At 40.5% G+C, this 14,124-nt stretch overlaps 1 protein-coding gene across 1 annotated transcript in view; it reads right to left on the bottom strand.

Annotated features, from left to right (window-relative positions):
• Window positions 1-14,124, bottom strand: part of RTF1 (RTF1 homolog, Paf1/RNA polymerase II complex component) — a 2,150,039-nt gene that overhangs the window by 172,274 nt on the left and 1,963,641 nt on the right. The window contains exon 17 of the mRNA XM_044074060.1: window positions 3,987-4,101. Coding sequence (XP_043929995.1) covers window positions 3,987-4,101 — 115 coding nt within the window. The remainder of the gene's footprint in view (window positions 1-3,986; window positions 4,102-14,124) is intronic.

The following is a 14,124-nucleotide window of genomic DNA, read 5'->3' as shown; positions in this document are numbered from 1 at the left end:
GCAAGGACCAGCATAAGCCAACCATCAATCATCAGAAGTCTCGGAGGAGTGTACTCTTCAGCGGTATGAAAGCTCTGAAGGGCCTTGCACTGAAACTGGTCTTTTTAGTCAGCTTGGGTGCATGGGAGGTTCCCTGAATGAATCTTTGGAAGCTGTCCGGCTGTTGTGTCCTATGCATGATATAACCCATACAGCCAAGGCTACTGCAGCAATGATCAGTATGATGAACATCCGAAAATGGTACTGACTGATGTAACTTTATACCAAAGACATCCTGACATCCCACTGCAAGAATGCCTGCCAAGTTGAGGGATGGTGAAAAACTCTGGTATCATGACCAGCTGAAGCTTTCAGTGTGGCTGGGCGTCCCAAGTTTTAGTACTGAACTCTTGACTATGATGAACATCTTGTGCTCAGTATACTGCACACAGTAATGGCCTAACACACTAAGTTGTCAACATATCACATGCAACAATCCTCTATATTTCACGAAAAATATGCATTTTTTTTTTTTTTAACTGTAACATACTGTGAATACACTGTTATGCTTTCAAACAGGTAAAACTGAGAAGTGTGATGCACTGGAAGCACAGTTAAGTGTGTGTGTTCTAGTTGAATATCCCATTACCCTAAACTTTTCTAATAAAATCTCAAAGTGGTACAAATGTAGCCTTCCAAGTAGAGACTCTGTTACGGTCTGACATTTTGCACTATACTTTAGGTGCTGTGGCGAACTTATGATCAGCACTCTGAGTATAATAATGTCCTAAAACAAAAGTACAAATTCTTTACATTTCACAAGAAAAATAAATATATTCTTTCCAATTATAATATATAGGCTACGATACTATATTTTCAAGCAGTTAAAGCTGTGGATATAAACTCAAAGGTGTGCTGCACTGGAAGCTCTGAGGTAAGAACTGCAGTCTTGTGCATGTTTAGTACCTACTTGAAATTTCAAAGTATGACTAAGATAAAGCTTTCAGAAGACACATTTCAGTGGCTTTATTTGTGTGCCTTTGCTATCACAGTCCTTACAGTTGGCATTACACTTGCTTTTCATTTTGGGTGCTATAGTGAACTCCTGCTCAGTTGTTGTTGTGTCTTTTGGCTTTTCGCGGTTAGGGGTCGCCACAGCGGAACTCCGGTCCGCTAATGATTGGCAGTAGATTTTTACGTGCCGAAATGCCAGCCCTGACGCACAGCCTTCAACGAAGGTACGCCCATTCACACATGTCTCCAGATAGAAAACGCTTTAGCTGAGAATCGAACGGGACAACGTCTTACTGTGAAGCGGCAGCACTACCGCAGCACCACCACTGCAGTGAACTCCTGCTCAGTATACAGACTATAATAATAGCACAAAATACTTCAAGGCTGAGTTGTCAACACATCAGAAGTAAAATTCCCTATATTTCATTAAAATAAATATACATTTTCAGCTGTACTATGCCCTGGCTACAAGACCATGACTTCAGGTGGCTAAAGTTGTGGGGTCAAATTCAGAGGTGTACGGCATTCTAAGCACTGGCATTAAATTGCATCTTAGGTGTTTTGTAACACAGGGTTAACGGACTGAAACTTTAATAATGACATCTCAATGTGGGAAAGACATTCAGCCTTCCAAAGACAGACCCAACTGGCTTTATTTCACATGCCTTTACTGTTGAGTCTGACATTTTGCATTATACTTTGTTTTCATTTTGGGTATTGAAGTGAACTCCTGCTCAAGAAGGGTTGAGTACAACAATGGCACAAAATGCTTCCTTACTGGGTTGTCAACACAAATATCTTATTTACTTCTTGTTAATATAGATTTGTTTTTATAACTAGAGTTGTGCCCCCCTGTTTAAGCAGTCATGTGCAGCAAACAGCATTACAAGCCAAAAGTTGCGTGTGTCTTTATAGCCAGAACCACCAGCTAAGTGCATTTTGTAGCTGAGGGTCATTCTGTATTTTGAGAAATTTGCTATAATAGTGACAGACAAATTGACCTTTTTTGAGGTACCATCAGTAGTCCCATATAGCCATCTGGATGCTGTTTTTGACATTTACTTCACAAAATGCAAAAAAGTACCTTGCTTATTAAGAATCTGGCTGATATTACCAGTGTGCTCTTACGAAATGAAATCCAAAACACTCATTTTAGAATAAGTATTTAATGTCACTTTGTTAAATGTTATAACAAAACAAGCATTTTTACATGCTCTGAGAGGCATACCCACATTCATGACTATGTTAATTTTCTGTTAAAATTGTTATGCTGTGGAAAACAAAATGAAGGGAGGGGAGGAAGGGGTATTGCCCTGTAAATTTCATAACATCTTGAAGTAGCAGGAAGAGACTGCAATTTGAAGTCATGGTAAGATTCAGGTCAGAATAGCCTTTTTTAAACAGAGTTCAACAAAACATTCACCTGAAAGTAAACATGTAGCTTCTAGTTCTTATGAGAACAAAACAAAAATATATCAGGCTGATGTGACTTCAGTTCTAAAAGTAGTCCGTGTTTCAACATAAATTGATCTGGTCATTCTTTTGTATATGTTATGGCATAACAAATGGCATTAAATCTTTTATTAAAATTCAAGATGTAGCTGCTTCCTTGGTTTTCAGTGTTGAGCATAGTGCAATGGTGTTTTAAAGAAAATGACGCCACTAATATCTGCTGAATATTTCATGAAAAAATGTTGGACCATTTTGGAAATACCGGCTTTTTAAATACAAAGAGTAAAAACAGACTGCATTCTAGAGAAACCTTCTGAAAATCTGCAGCAGTTAATGATCAGAAAGCTGTTTAATGATGTAGTTTATGTCAAACTATACTACTGTCAACTTTTGACAGGCATGAAAGATCATGAAATAGGTCCAGAGTTCTTCAATTACATCACATAACATATTCTTCATTTTAACTCTTAAAGAAGGAATATCATTACCCTCCAATGTAAGTAATAACATCAATGCAGGTTACTTCCAGATAGTCTGCAAAAATGCAAAATTGTCTTACACTTACTGATTGGATAGTAGACTTAAAATGAAAGGCAAACTTGTGAATGGAAATGATGTCTGTCAAAACATTAATGGCTTTGAAGAAGTAGAAAGAAATGAAGATGGCTCAGGGTAATACCACTTGTGTATACACCATATGAAACTGAAAAAGAGAAACAGCTGTATAAAATAGGCATTATCCTCACTCAAACAGTTTTTGACAGCTAGTGAAATAGGTTTAAAGACAAGTGATGCTATGTATGGTAAGTGGAAGCCAAATTGTTTAAATGCTGCTAAAAAGTCTTTCCTAAAACAGCATGTAATACATAATGCCCTGAGAAGTGTGTGTGTGTGTGTGTGTGTGTGTGTGTGTGTGTGTGTGTGTGTGTGTGTGTGTGTGTGTGTGTGTGTGTTCAGCTGCACTGATTCTGGATTTCAGGCAAATGTACTTAAAGCTTGTGTTAATGAAGATATCCAAGAGTGAAAAAAAAGGTGGATCACTCTTCTCTAGCAACATGATGCAGTCTTACAGCTCTTTGCAGTACCAAACATTCATTTTTGAAAAACTGTCACACTACTTGGGGGTCTAGCCCAACTCTATCTGTGTGATGGTGTAGTGTTAATAGAATTCATCTGCAACGCTTAAATGAAGAAACTACTTTGGGCTAGTGAAACTAAGAAGGAAGTGCTTAAAAACCCAATATTCTGATACTACTACAGGCCATATAAGCCTAGCAGTCTTAACAGCTACCCTAATATATGCTTAAATAGTGACCAAGGGATCAAAGAAAAGTTTGTGCAAGAAACCAGTCAGTATTTAAATTTCATTAGCAGTAACCATGTTTATATGTGACAGCTGTTGGTAAGAAGCACAATACATTTAGATTTCTTTGTCAATTTTTTTTTTCACTAAAGCACAACTACAAAAAGCAACTTCAGAGCAGGTACACATACCCACGAATGGTTACAGACTCTACACAGAGTATACTGCATTTATTTACCTGAGCTGGGAACCTGCAAATCTATCTTGACTTCAAAGTCGTGAACTTTGAACAGATCTTGTGACAGATCGCCATCTGATTTCAAGTTGCCATCTTTGTCTCTGCTGCCCTGCCCCTTAAACACAAAAAAGAACATTAGACATTTTCTGTAAATGCAATGAGAAATATTAGATGATGGCAGCAAAAAATAAACAAATCAGTTCATTAAAAAGAAAAATACACTGAAACTTCACTACACTGAAGTATAATAGTCAACTGAAAGTCTTAAGAACGGATGATCATCCAAACAAGCTAAGAAGCAAAAGTGTGAGATTTAGAGCTGGAGAGGCCACAAAAGATAGGCATACCTAGCAGCCTTCTGTATAAAAAAAAAAAAAAAAAAAAAAAAGTTTAGCCAAATGCATGTTATATACTTACAATGAAATATTTAGTTGGTCTCTGTCCGTACATTGAAAATGGGTGGACTCTGTCGTGAAAGACACCTTCTGAATAGCAACGAGAGCTTTGAATAGCTGGAGCTCCTCTCCTCACTCAATGTACTGGTTCTAGCTAACTTCTACAAATCAAGTAAAGCCATCAAAAATAAAACAACAAAAAATGAAAGTTATGTACTTACCATAAGAGATATATGATACACTCCTCTGTCCAACTCAGTCTGTGCATTACAGGATCTGACTCGCATCGAACACCAGCCATTTTAGAATCTTCAGTCCAACAGCTCCACTTCCTCTACTCAGAAAACCCTTTCTTCAGATTGAGCTGGCCGATAACCCCCTGAGAAAAGACCAAATCTAAACAAGCTAGTAAAATAGGCAGAGAAAAGGAGAGAGAACAGATAAAGACCCCTACATGCCAGCTTGGAGGCCAAGCCACAAGACCATTTGGTAGCACTTCTCTAAACAGTGACAATTGGGAAGGGGGGGCATGGCTGAGACTCATGGAAGACGACAACACACTTCTATCATTATGGTTAAGTACATAACTTTCATATCCACTGTCTTTTCCATCTGGTCTCAACCTGTGGGACACAGTCCCTAGCCAGAAAACACCAAAGCTGGTCCTAGGAGAGAACATTCTGCAAACTTGTGTAAGTAAATGAATCTCTTGACCTAGAATGAACTTCTAGTTTGTAATGGGAACAAAGGTACTAGTGTTAAACCAGGTAGTTGCAGCACAAATAACATCAATACAAACTTCAAAGCAGTCGAAGTAGCCACTGCTCTGGTAGAATGACCTCTATGCTTTGCAGGTAAAAATCATTCTTTTCCATTAGTACACAAAGGAAATACAACTGGAAAACCATCTGGATAGGACCGCCTTGTAAAAAGACTTACCAAGGTTAAACTTTGAAAAAGGATACAAAAAGCTGTTTAGATTCCCTAAAACTTTTGGTTCTTTTCAAAAAGAATCAGAGTTGCCTATGCACATCTAAACAATGAAGCAATTATTATCCCTTGTTACTGGAATTTGGAAAGAACACTGGCAAATGAATAGTCTGGTTCAAAGCAGACTCCAAAGTGACGTTGGGTAGAAAGAAAAGGTTTATTCTTAAGGTGACTCTATCCTTAAGAAAAGTCGAGTAAGCAGGTACAGGGGATAATGCTTGGAGCTCAGATACCCTTATGGCTGACATAACAGCCACCAGGAAGACTGTCTTCCATGACAACAATTTTAAGGTCACCATGGCTGAAGGCTCAAATGGAGGTCCAGCAAGCACTTTCAACATCAGAGGAAGATCCAAGAAGGCACTGGATCCCAAAACAGGTGACAGTAACAACACAGTATCCCTTAAAAAGGCTTTAGAGAGCTTAAGACCCACCAGAGGCGTATTATCTCTGCCTATATGAAATGGCAGCCAGTTGTACCTTTATGATGGAGTAACTCGCACCAGACTGAAAACGACCACCTAAGAAGTCTAGAACTGTATCCGAAGGCAATGATAAAGGGTCCAAGCCTTTGGAAGAGGTCCAAATGGAAAAACCCTTCCATTCACTAGCAGAAGGTTTTTGGGATGATTAAAGGGTATGGGTAACTGTCAAGACAGACTGGGATTCCTGGCCATCATCAGAACTGGAGAAGCCATAAGATTAAGTTTGAGAGAGTGAAAGTACGGAAGAGGTATGCATGAAGGATGAGACATTAGATCAGGAACCGATCCAGCACCCAGGAAGGGTGAAGCAGGTGAGGCCAAAGCAAGGAGAACCAAACTTGTATGGGCCAGAATGTTGCAATGAGGATTACCATTTCTCTGCAACTAGCTTCCTTGTGAGGGAACTTTATTATCAAGAGCGCCAGCAAGTAGGTGTAAAGGAGACCTGTGGGACAACCATATAGAATGGCATCCTTTGGTAACTGTCACTTAGGAGGGATCAATACATGCTGCACTTTGTGTTGGATGGGGAAGCAGAAAGATTGCAGCAAGGAAGGCCCCAGAGACTATAGATGTGGCAGTTACATCTAGATTCAGGGACTCTTCGTGGGACTGAGGGATATTTCTGTTCAAACTGCCCACCAAAAGTTAGATTTCCCTGGAATGTGTACTGCAATCAAAAACTGCTGCAAGGACAATCACCACTGCCAAACCCTCATGGACACTCGACACAGGGGATAGGAACTAGTTTCTCCTTCCTTGTTCAGATAACAACACTGACATGTCTACCTAGATGGCAACCACACCTTAAAGGCCCTGAAAAGCTTGCAACTGTACGAGGATCAAGATTGGCCTCATACCTCGACCAGGTCCCTTGGACAGTCTTCTCCACAAAATGACACCCTACTCCATAAGGGAAGCATCTGTCATGACCATGGCCTGGGATTGGGAAGAAAGTACAGTTGTGTATGATCTTAACAGTAGATGTCCTACTTTTCACTTCTGCAGTATTCTTTATAATGGAGATATCTTGCAAAGGAATGTCCAACCAGCATACCAAAGCCTTTACACCTTCCATGGAAAGTATGTCAGATGTATGTCCTATGTCCAAGGTGTAAGGTAAATATGCCAAGTAACAGTGTCTAATCCTCAGAACTAAACTGCCCTAGAAGAACCACAGCAACCCAAGAGAAAAGAAATAGCATCCAGAAAGGAAGAAAAAGTAGTAGGAAGGACCTCCTGACCAGAAGAAAGGCCACGGAGATGAAAACGGAAAAGAAGAGAGGGACAGAATACCCCAACAGTGAAAATAGGACATTTACTGTTATGGTAAGATCTTACACAACTGTATTATGTCCATTCATCACTGTTTCATACCTTTCAACTGGGAAAGTACAAAAGCAACTGTAGAAGATGGGAGGAGCAAGCCACAAAGGAGCCTTCTAAAAACCCATGAAGGATGGCGCTGGCAAAACTTGCTCTGGCCCTAGAAATGACATTCAACTTGTAATGTTTACAGAAGAACAAGGAGCAGCTTCCAAAAATGGATCTAATATCCAGATCCTTGAAAAAACTTCTCAGAAGAGGCAACCACTCTAGCAGAATGAACATGAACAGCAGAAAAAATCTATTTGCTAAAAAAGGAATAGCAAAAGGAAATGGCCTTAGAAATCCAGGAAGCGATGGCTTGTTTAGAAATATCCAAACCCATTTTCCTGGAATGAAAATAAAAGTAAATGTGTGCTCCCACTTACAATAATTGTAGTTATTTGAGTAGATCAATGCTGCAGTACGGATTCTTGGGTCTTCCTGAATGCAGAAGCCCATAACTGGTCTGATTTTCACAGTCTTTACATCATTCCTCTCCGACACATCTGAAAACAGATATCAGGACATCAGAGTATAAGAAGGGTATCCTTCGGCACCACCCTCAGGTCCTTCTGTGCAGTGAAAGAGCAGTCTGATGCCCAAGGACAATACAACCTTGACAGTAATCTGAATTTAAGTAACAAAGAGGAAAGAAACATAGCTGGCAAAGAGAAGATGATGCAGATAACAGGACTATCAGCAGAAAAAAATCTCCTCTATCCCCTACACCCAAGCAAGGGAGAGACAAGTGGTCAGCAGATACTGGGATTGGAGGGTGGGAATATGTACTACAACACTGATGTACTTGAACATCTACAATAAGTGGGACCCAACTGTACTATGTCCTTCATAGTCAGTATTACAGTACTGATTCTTGGAAGTGCTCCCAAAGCTAAATGTTGGGCGGTGGGTCATCTGTTAAGACCTTAGGAAATAAAATTTTGCAGAATGGCAGTAGCAAAACCTGATGCAGCCCTGGAAATATTGCCTGTTACAGTGTTTTGTAAAACTGTGTATGGAGTTCCATGTAGCTGCATCAAGATGGCCTGGTGGGGATTCCTTTGAAGAAAGCAGTGATGGCTGCCCCATGTCTGATGGAGACGGCTTTAATATGCCTGGCTAAATCTTTACCATGGTGTGAGTAATGAAAGAACATAATACAGTTAGCTATCTATTTTAAAAAGTTTTGCTTGGAAACGGCCTTGTTCTGAAAGTAATCGGCAATTGTTCTATTAGTTTTTTTTTTTTTTTGTCCTGTATAGATAGTACCTGATCTACCCATGTACATCCAGGGAGAGGAGGACTTGCTCTGCCCTGTTCTGTGGATTTGGAAAGAAGACTGTAAGGTGAAGCCTGGTTTGAAGTAAGTTTTGATACCAACTTAGGCATAAAGTATGGGCTTGTTCTGAGGCTGATCCTAACCTTGGGAAAAACAGTGAAAGGATCTTCACATGAGGGCTTGTAGTCCAGAACTTTTCTAGCTGATGTGACAGCTACAAAAGATTTAGTCTTCCAGGAGAGCATCTTTAGAAAGGCAGTGGGGCAAGGTTAGTTTTTCTAACACAATTTACATCCCATGCTGGAAAACAATTCCTTCTCGAGTGAATAGCCCCTTTTAGAAAAATGTTCATGTGAGGGTGTGAGAAGATAGGTGCAGCACTGTGCAGGCAAGACGATATTGCATACATGTGTACCTTAAAGCTGGAATAGCAAAGTCTTTTTGTCTAAAGAGGCCTGACAGGTACTGCAAGACGGAACTGATGTTTGCCTGAGAAGAGCTGGTGTTTTTGCTGTGACACCAGGTAGAAAATCTTTTCCATTTTGACAGTTATGACTTCCTAGTACTGGGCTTCCTTGCTTCCTTTTCAATGGAAAGCATGTACTTGGACAAATGTCCTGTCAAAACGCAATCCTCCAAGTTGTTAACCTGAGGGTGGCTCTGCTGGGGGTGGAAGACAGATCCATTTGCTTAGAACATAGTCACAGTTGGACTCTGTGCTGGGCGACTTCTCTGGGAGCTCTCAGTTCTATGAGATTGTTTTTGGTTGCCATCTCCTGAACTCTCTGGGTCTCTGGCCATGGGGAGACGTCCTCTTGTCTAGGTAGAAAAGGCCAAGGTTTATAAGGTTAATTGCTAATGTACCATGGGGTTAAAGACAGGTAAAATTCTTTCATAAATTTCATTTTTCTTTTTTTATCCAGGTTTTTAAAAACTTGTTCAGCTGGAGGACCAAAAAGAAAGTCATTGCCTAATGGGGCATCCAACAGTTCAGCCTTTACCTGCTCTGTATTAGATTAAGGGTGTGCACACTTATGCAACCAGCTTATCGTACGTTTTTTTATATTTATTCCCCTAACAGATTTGTTTGTTTTTCAACTGAATTGTACAGGTTATAGGTTGCATTAAAAGTGGGAAAAGGTTTGAAATTATTTATTGTGGTCTCATTTTTTTATATCATAAAAACTTGGCATTTTAACAGGGGGGTGTACACTTTCTATATCCACTGTAAATATTAAAGTCTCACTTAAATGGCACCAGTGGGGACTGGTAGATGTCGGTTAAGTGGATGTTTCGGTTGCTTGAGATATACTTTGTGAGTTTTGATTGGCTCGTATGCTGGTACAAGAGCCTACCAAAAATCACAAAGCAGAGCCTCTTCTGTCCAATGAAGAAGAGCGGGCTGTTCCACACTGAACAGAAGTGGCTGCCCTTAGGGATTCTTGATTGGCTTGTGCCAATCAAAAATCGCAAAGCGGAGCCACTTCTACTCAACACGGAACTGTTCTGCATTGAGTATAAGTGGCTCCACTTTGCAAATTTTGATTGGCTTGTAAGCTGGCATATCAGCCAATCAAATGCTAGTTGCTCAAGTCCCAGATAAAGGGGATTTTACTTTATGTATGTATGCATACAGTGAAATGAAAAAATATTTGCCCCTTCCTGATTTATTTCTTTGCATGTTTGTCACATTTAAATGTTTCAGATCATCAAACAAATTTAAATATTAGACAAAGATAACCCAAGTAAACACAAAATGCAGTTTTTAAGTGATGATTTTATTTATTAAGGAAAAAAAAAAAAAACTATCCAAACCTACATGGTCCTATGTGAAAAAGTAATTGCCCCCTTTGTTAAATCCTGAAGTAACTGTGGTTAATCACATTTTTGGGAAAGTGGAGTTCAATTTCACTAGCCACACCCAGGCCTGATTAATGCCAGACTTGTTGAATCAAGAGATTACTTAAATATAACTGGTCAGACAAAGTGAAGTAGGCCAAAAGATCCCAAAAAGGAAGACATCATGCCGCGATCTAAAGAAATTCCAGAACAGATGAGAAACAAAGTAACTGACATCTATCAATCTGGAAAAAGTTACAAAGCCATTTCTAAAGCTTTGGGACTCCAGGAAAACATGGTTGGTGCCATTAGTCACAAATGGAGAAAACATGGAACAGTGGTGAACCTTCCCAGGAGTGGCCAGCCTACAAAAATTACCCCAAGAGCGCAGTGACAACTCATTCAAGGGGTCACAAAAGAACCTAGAACATCTAGAGTACTGCAGGTCTCACTTGCCTCAGTTAAGGTCAGTGTTCATGATTCAACCATAAGAAAGAGACTGGGCAAAAATGGCATGCATGGCAGTGTTCCAAGGCAAAAACCACTGCTGACCAAAAAGAACAAAGGCTCGTCTCACTTTTGCCAAAAAAAATCTTGATGATCCCCAAGATGTTTGGGATAATATTCTGTGGACTGACTAAACAAAAGTTGAACTTTTTGGGAGGTGTGCGTCCCGTTACATCTGGCGTAAAAGTAACTGCATTTCAGAAAAAAGATCATGCCAACAGTCAAGGTGGTGGTAGTGTGATGGTCTGGGGCTGCTTCTGGACCTGGACGACTTGCTGTGATTGATGGAACCATGAATTTTGTTCACTACCAGAAAATCCTGAAGGAGAACAGGACAATGATCCAAAACACACAAGCAATTTCACCTCTGAATGCCTTAAAAAAAATAAAATGAAGGTTTTGGAGAGGCCTAGTCAAAGTCCGGACTTGAATCCAATTGAGATGTTGTGGCATGATCTTAAAAAGACAGTTCATGCTCGGAAACCCACCAATATGGCTGAATTAAAACAATTCTGCAAAGAAGAGTGGGCCAAAATTCCTCAACAATGATGTGAAAGAATCATTGCCAATTATCCCAAACGTTTGATTGCAATTGTTGCTGCTACATGTGGCACAACCAGTTATTAGGTTTAGGGGGCAATTATTTTTTCACATGTAAGTTTGGATAGGTTTTTTTCCTGAAATGAAATCACTTAAAAATTGCATTTTGTGTTTACTTGGGTTCTTTGTCTAAAATTTATATTTGTTTGATGATCTGAAACATTTAAGTGTGACAAACATGCAAAAAAAAAAAAGAAATCAAGAAGGGGGCAAATACTTTTCCATTGCAATGTATATGTATGTGTGTGTGTATATACACACACACACACACACACACACACACACACATATATATATATATATATATATATATATATATATATATATATATATATATATATATATGGGTCCACTACAGAATCTCGAAAGCTCATAATACCGAAGCCCATAATCCTGAGCCCAAAATCCCGAAAATTCAAAATCCCGAAAGCCCAAAATCCTGAAACTCAAAATCTTGAAAACACAAAATGGACATACGGACGTCATTGTGGCTTTGCTATTGTTAGCCCTGTTGTGTTAGGTCATGCGTTGGGTTCAGGTAAGTGAGCGGTTGGTTTTATCTTAGGGTTAGGGGCGGTTTAAGTGAGTTAGGGTTAGGGCGCAGGTTAGGCATGTATGCAGTAGTGACAAATATTGGGGTTGGGGGCGGTTTAAGTGAGTTAGGGTTAGGGCGCGGGTCAGGTGAGTGTGCGATAGTGATGGACCTTAGGGTTAGGGTTAGGGTCAGGGTCAGTTGGTAGATATTAGTGTCTTTATATTGACATATTAGCATTATTTGTGTTTTCAGGATTTTGAGTTTCAGGATTTTGGGCTTACGGGATTTTGAATTTTCGGGATTTTGGGCTCAGGATTATGGGCTTCGGTATTATGAGCTTTCGAGATTCTGTAGTGGACCCATATATATATATATATATATATATATATATATATATATATATATACGGTGTGTGTGTGTGTGTGTGTGTGTGTGTGTGTATGTATGTATATATATGTATGTATAGGGTAGGAGGGAGGGATAGAATACTGCAACATGGAAGAGAAGGATATCTATGGTTATGGTAAGATTTTACACAACTATTCAATGTCCTTCTATTCCTGTGTTGCAATATTCCCACCTTTGGGTATGTGCCAAAGCTCAAAGTGAAGAGGAGGAGAGTGGAATGGAACAGTTTTCCAAGAATCCATGCAGGATTACCCTAGCAAACCCTGACCTAGACTTAGGTTCATAGGTTTATACTAGGCTATCTGCCCTAAGGCATTTATAAGCCTAGCCCAAATTTTTGTGGCTTACGCCACCCCTTATGTGAAAAAATACTGTGCCCATTAGTTTGTTGTGCCTCTGTCCAGCAGTGACACAGAGATTATTCCCGGGGTAAACCTACGATCTCCCATCCACAGGTCTAGATTTCTCTTGAACAGAGTCAGCGAGGTGCTCTGCCTCACATGGACCGGGATTTTATTCCACAGCATAGGGAGTCTCTGAGTGATAAATCTATCCCTCCAGCACGTCCTATTTATATCCGTGCTAAGGTTTAAGTCGCTTGCTCTAGTGGTTTTGGTGGATTTGGATTTTTTGAGGTGGAGCATGTCCATTAATTCCGGGTTGGACATGGCCTTGTATGTCAGGCACATGTCACCTCTGAGCAGACGGTATGCGACTGAATAGAGCTGGAGTTTCTTCAATCTGGCAGCATATGACAGATTTCGGAGTCCCTTTATCCTTTTGGTGAGGAACTTTGGGGTCTCTCCAATTGCCGCAGATGTCGGGTGAGATACATCCCGAATGGGGCATTGTACTCGATCATTGGTCTGATAAGTGAAGAGTACAGGGGAACAATGACCTCACTAGATCTGGATGTGAATCCCTTCATGATCAGGTGGGCAATGTAGAAGGTCTTTCTAACCACTTTAGCAATGTGAGTGTCAAAAGAAAGGCCACTGTCAACCTGGGTCCCCAGGTCCCTGATAACCTCTTCTGTGCTTAGTGGATTGCCACCTATATGGTAGCTTGGGGTTACCTTGTTTTTCCCGAAGGGTATGACTATACATTTTTGGCGTTTAACTTCAGGCCATGGCTCTGGCACCAGCTATCTGTTTCCGTGAGTCCCTTCTGAAGGATATCCGTGTCCGATGCACTTTCCACTATGGCCCAGTTTGCAGTCGCCTGCAAACTTTGTCAGCCAAAGTCCTCCCATGCTGGCCTGTACTTCTGAGAAGTAGATGCCAAACAATAGGGGCCAAGGACCGAGCCCTGTGGGACACCACTTGTGACCGGCTTGGAGTCTGACACAGCGCCAGCAACTCTAACCCTGTGGGTTCTGTCCTTAAGCCAGTTTGCAACCCATCTTGTAACATATGGGTTTACATTTAAGCTGGTAAGTTTTTCTACAATACCCGAGTGGGGTATTGTGTCGAAAGCCTTTGCAAGGTCAAGGTAGGCTGTATGGACTGCCTTTCCTCATCAATGGCCTTGGTGACTGTTTCAAGAAGTCGACCAAGTTCAAAAGGCATGATCTTCCCTTGACAAAGCCAAACTGGGTCGGGTCCAATGTCTGCAAGTCCCCTATATCTTTGTTTATGAGCTCCATTATGATCCTCTCCATAGCTATGCAGACTAGACTTGTTAAGCTTATGGGGCGGTAATTACCAGGGTCCGTGAGGCGCCGCCTTTGTGG

This window comes from Protopterus annectens, chromosome 6.part0 (assembly GCF_019279795.1).
Source record: "Protopterus annectens isolate FY-2018-M chromosome 6.part0, PAN1.0, whole genome shotgun sequence".
Classification (NCBI taxonomy): domain Eukaryota; kingdom Metazoa; phylum Chordata; order Ceratodontiformes; family Protopteridae; genus Protopterus; species Protopterus annectens.
The sequence above is the reverse complement of the archived record's forward strand: the minus strand, read 5'-3'. Positions and strand labels throughout refer to the sequence as shown.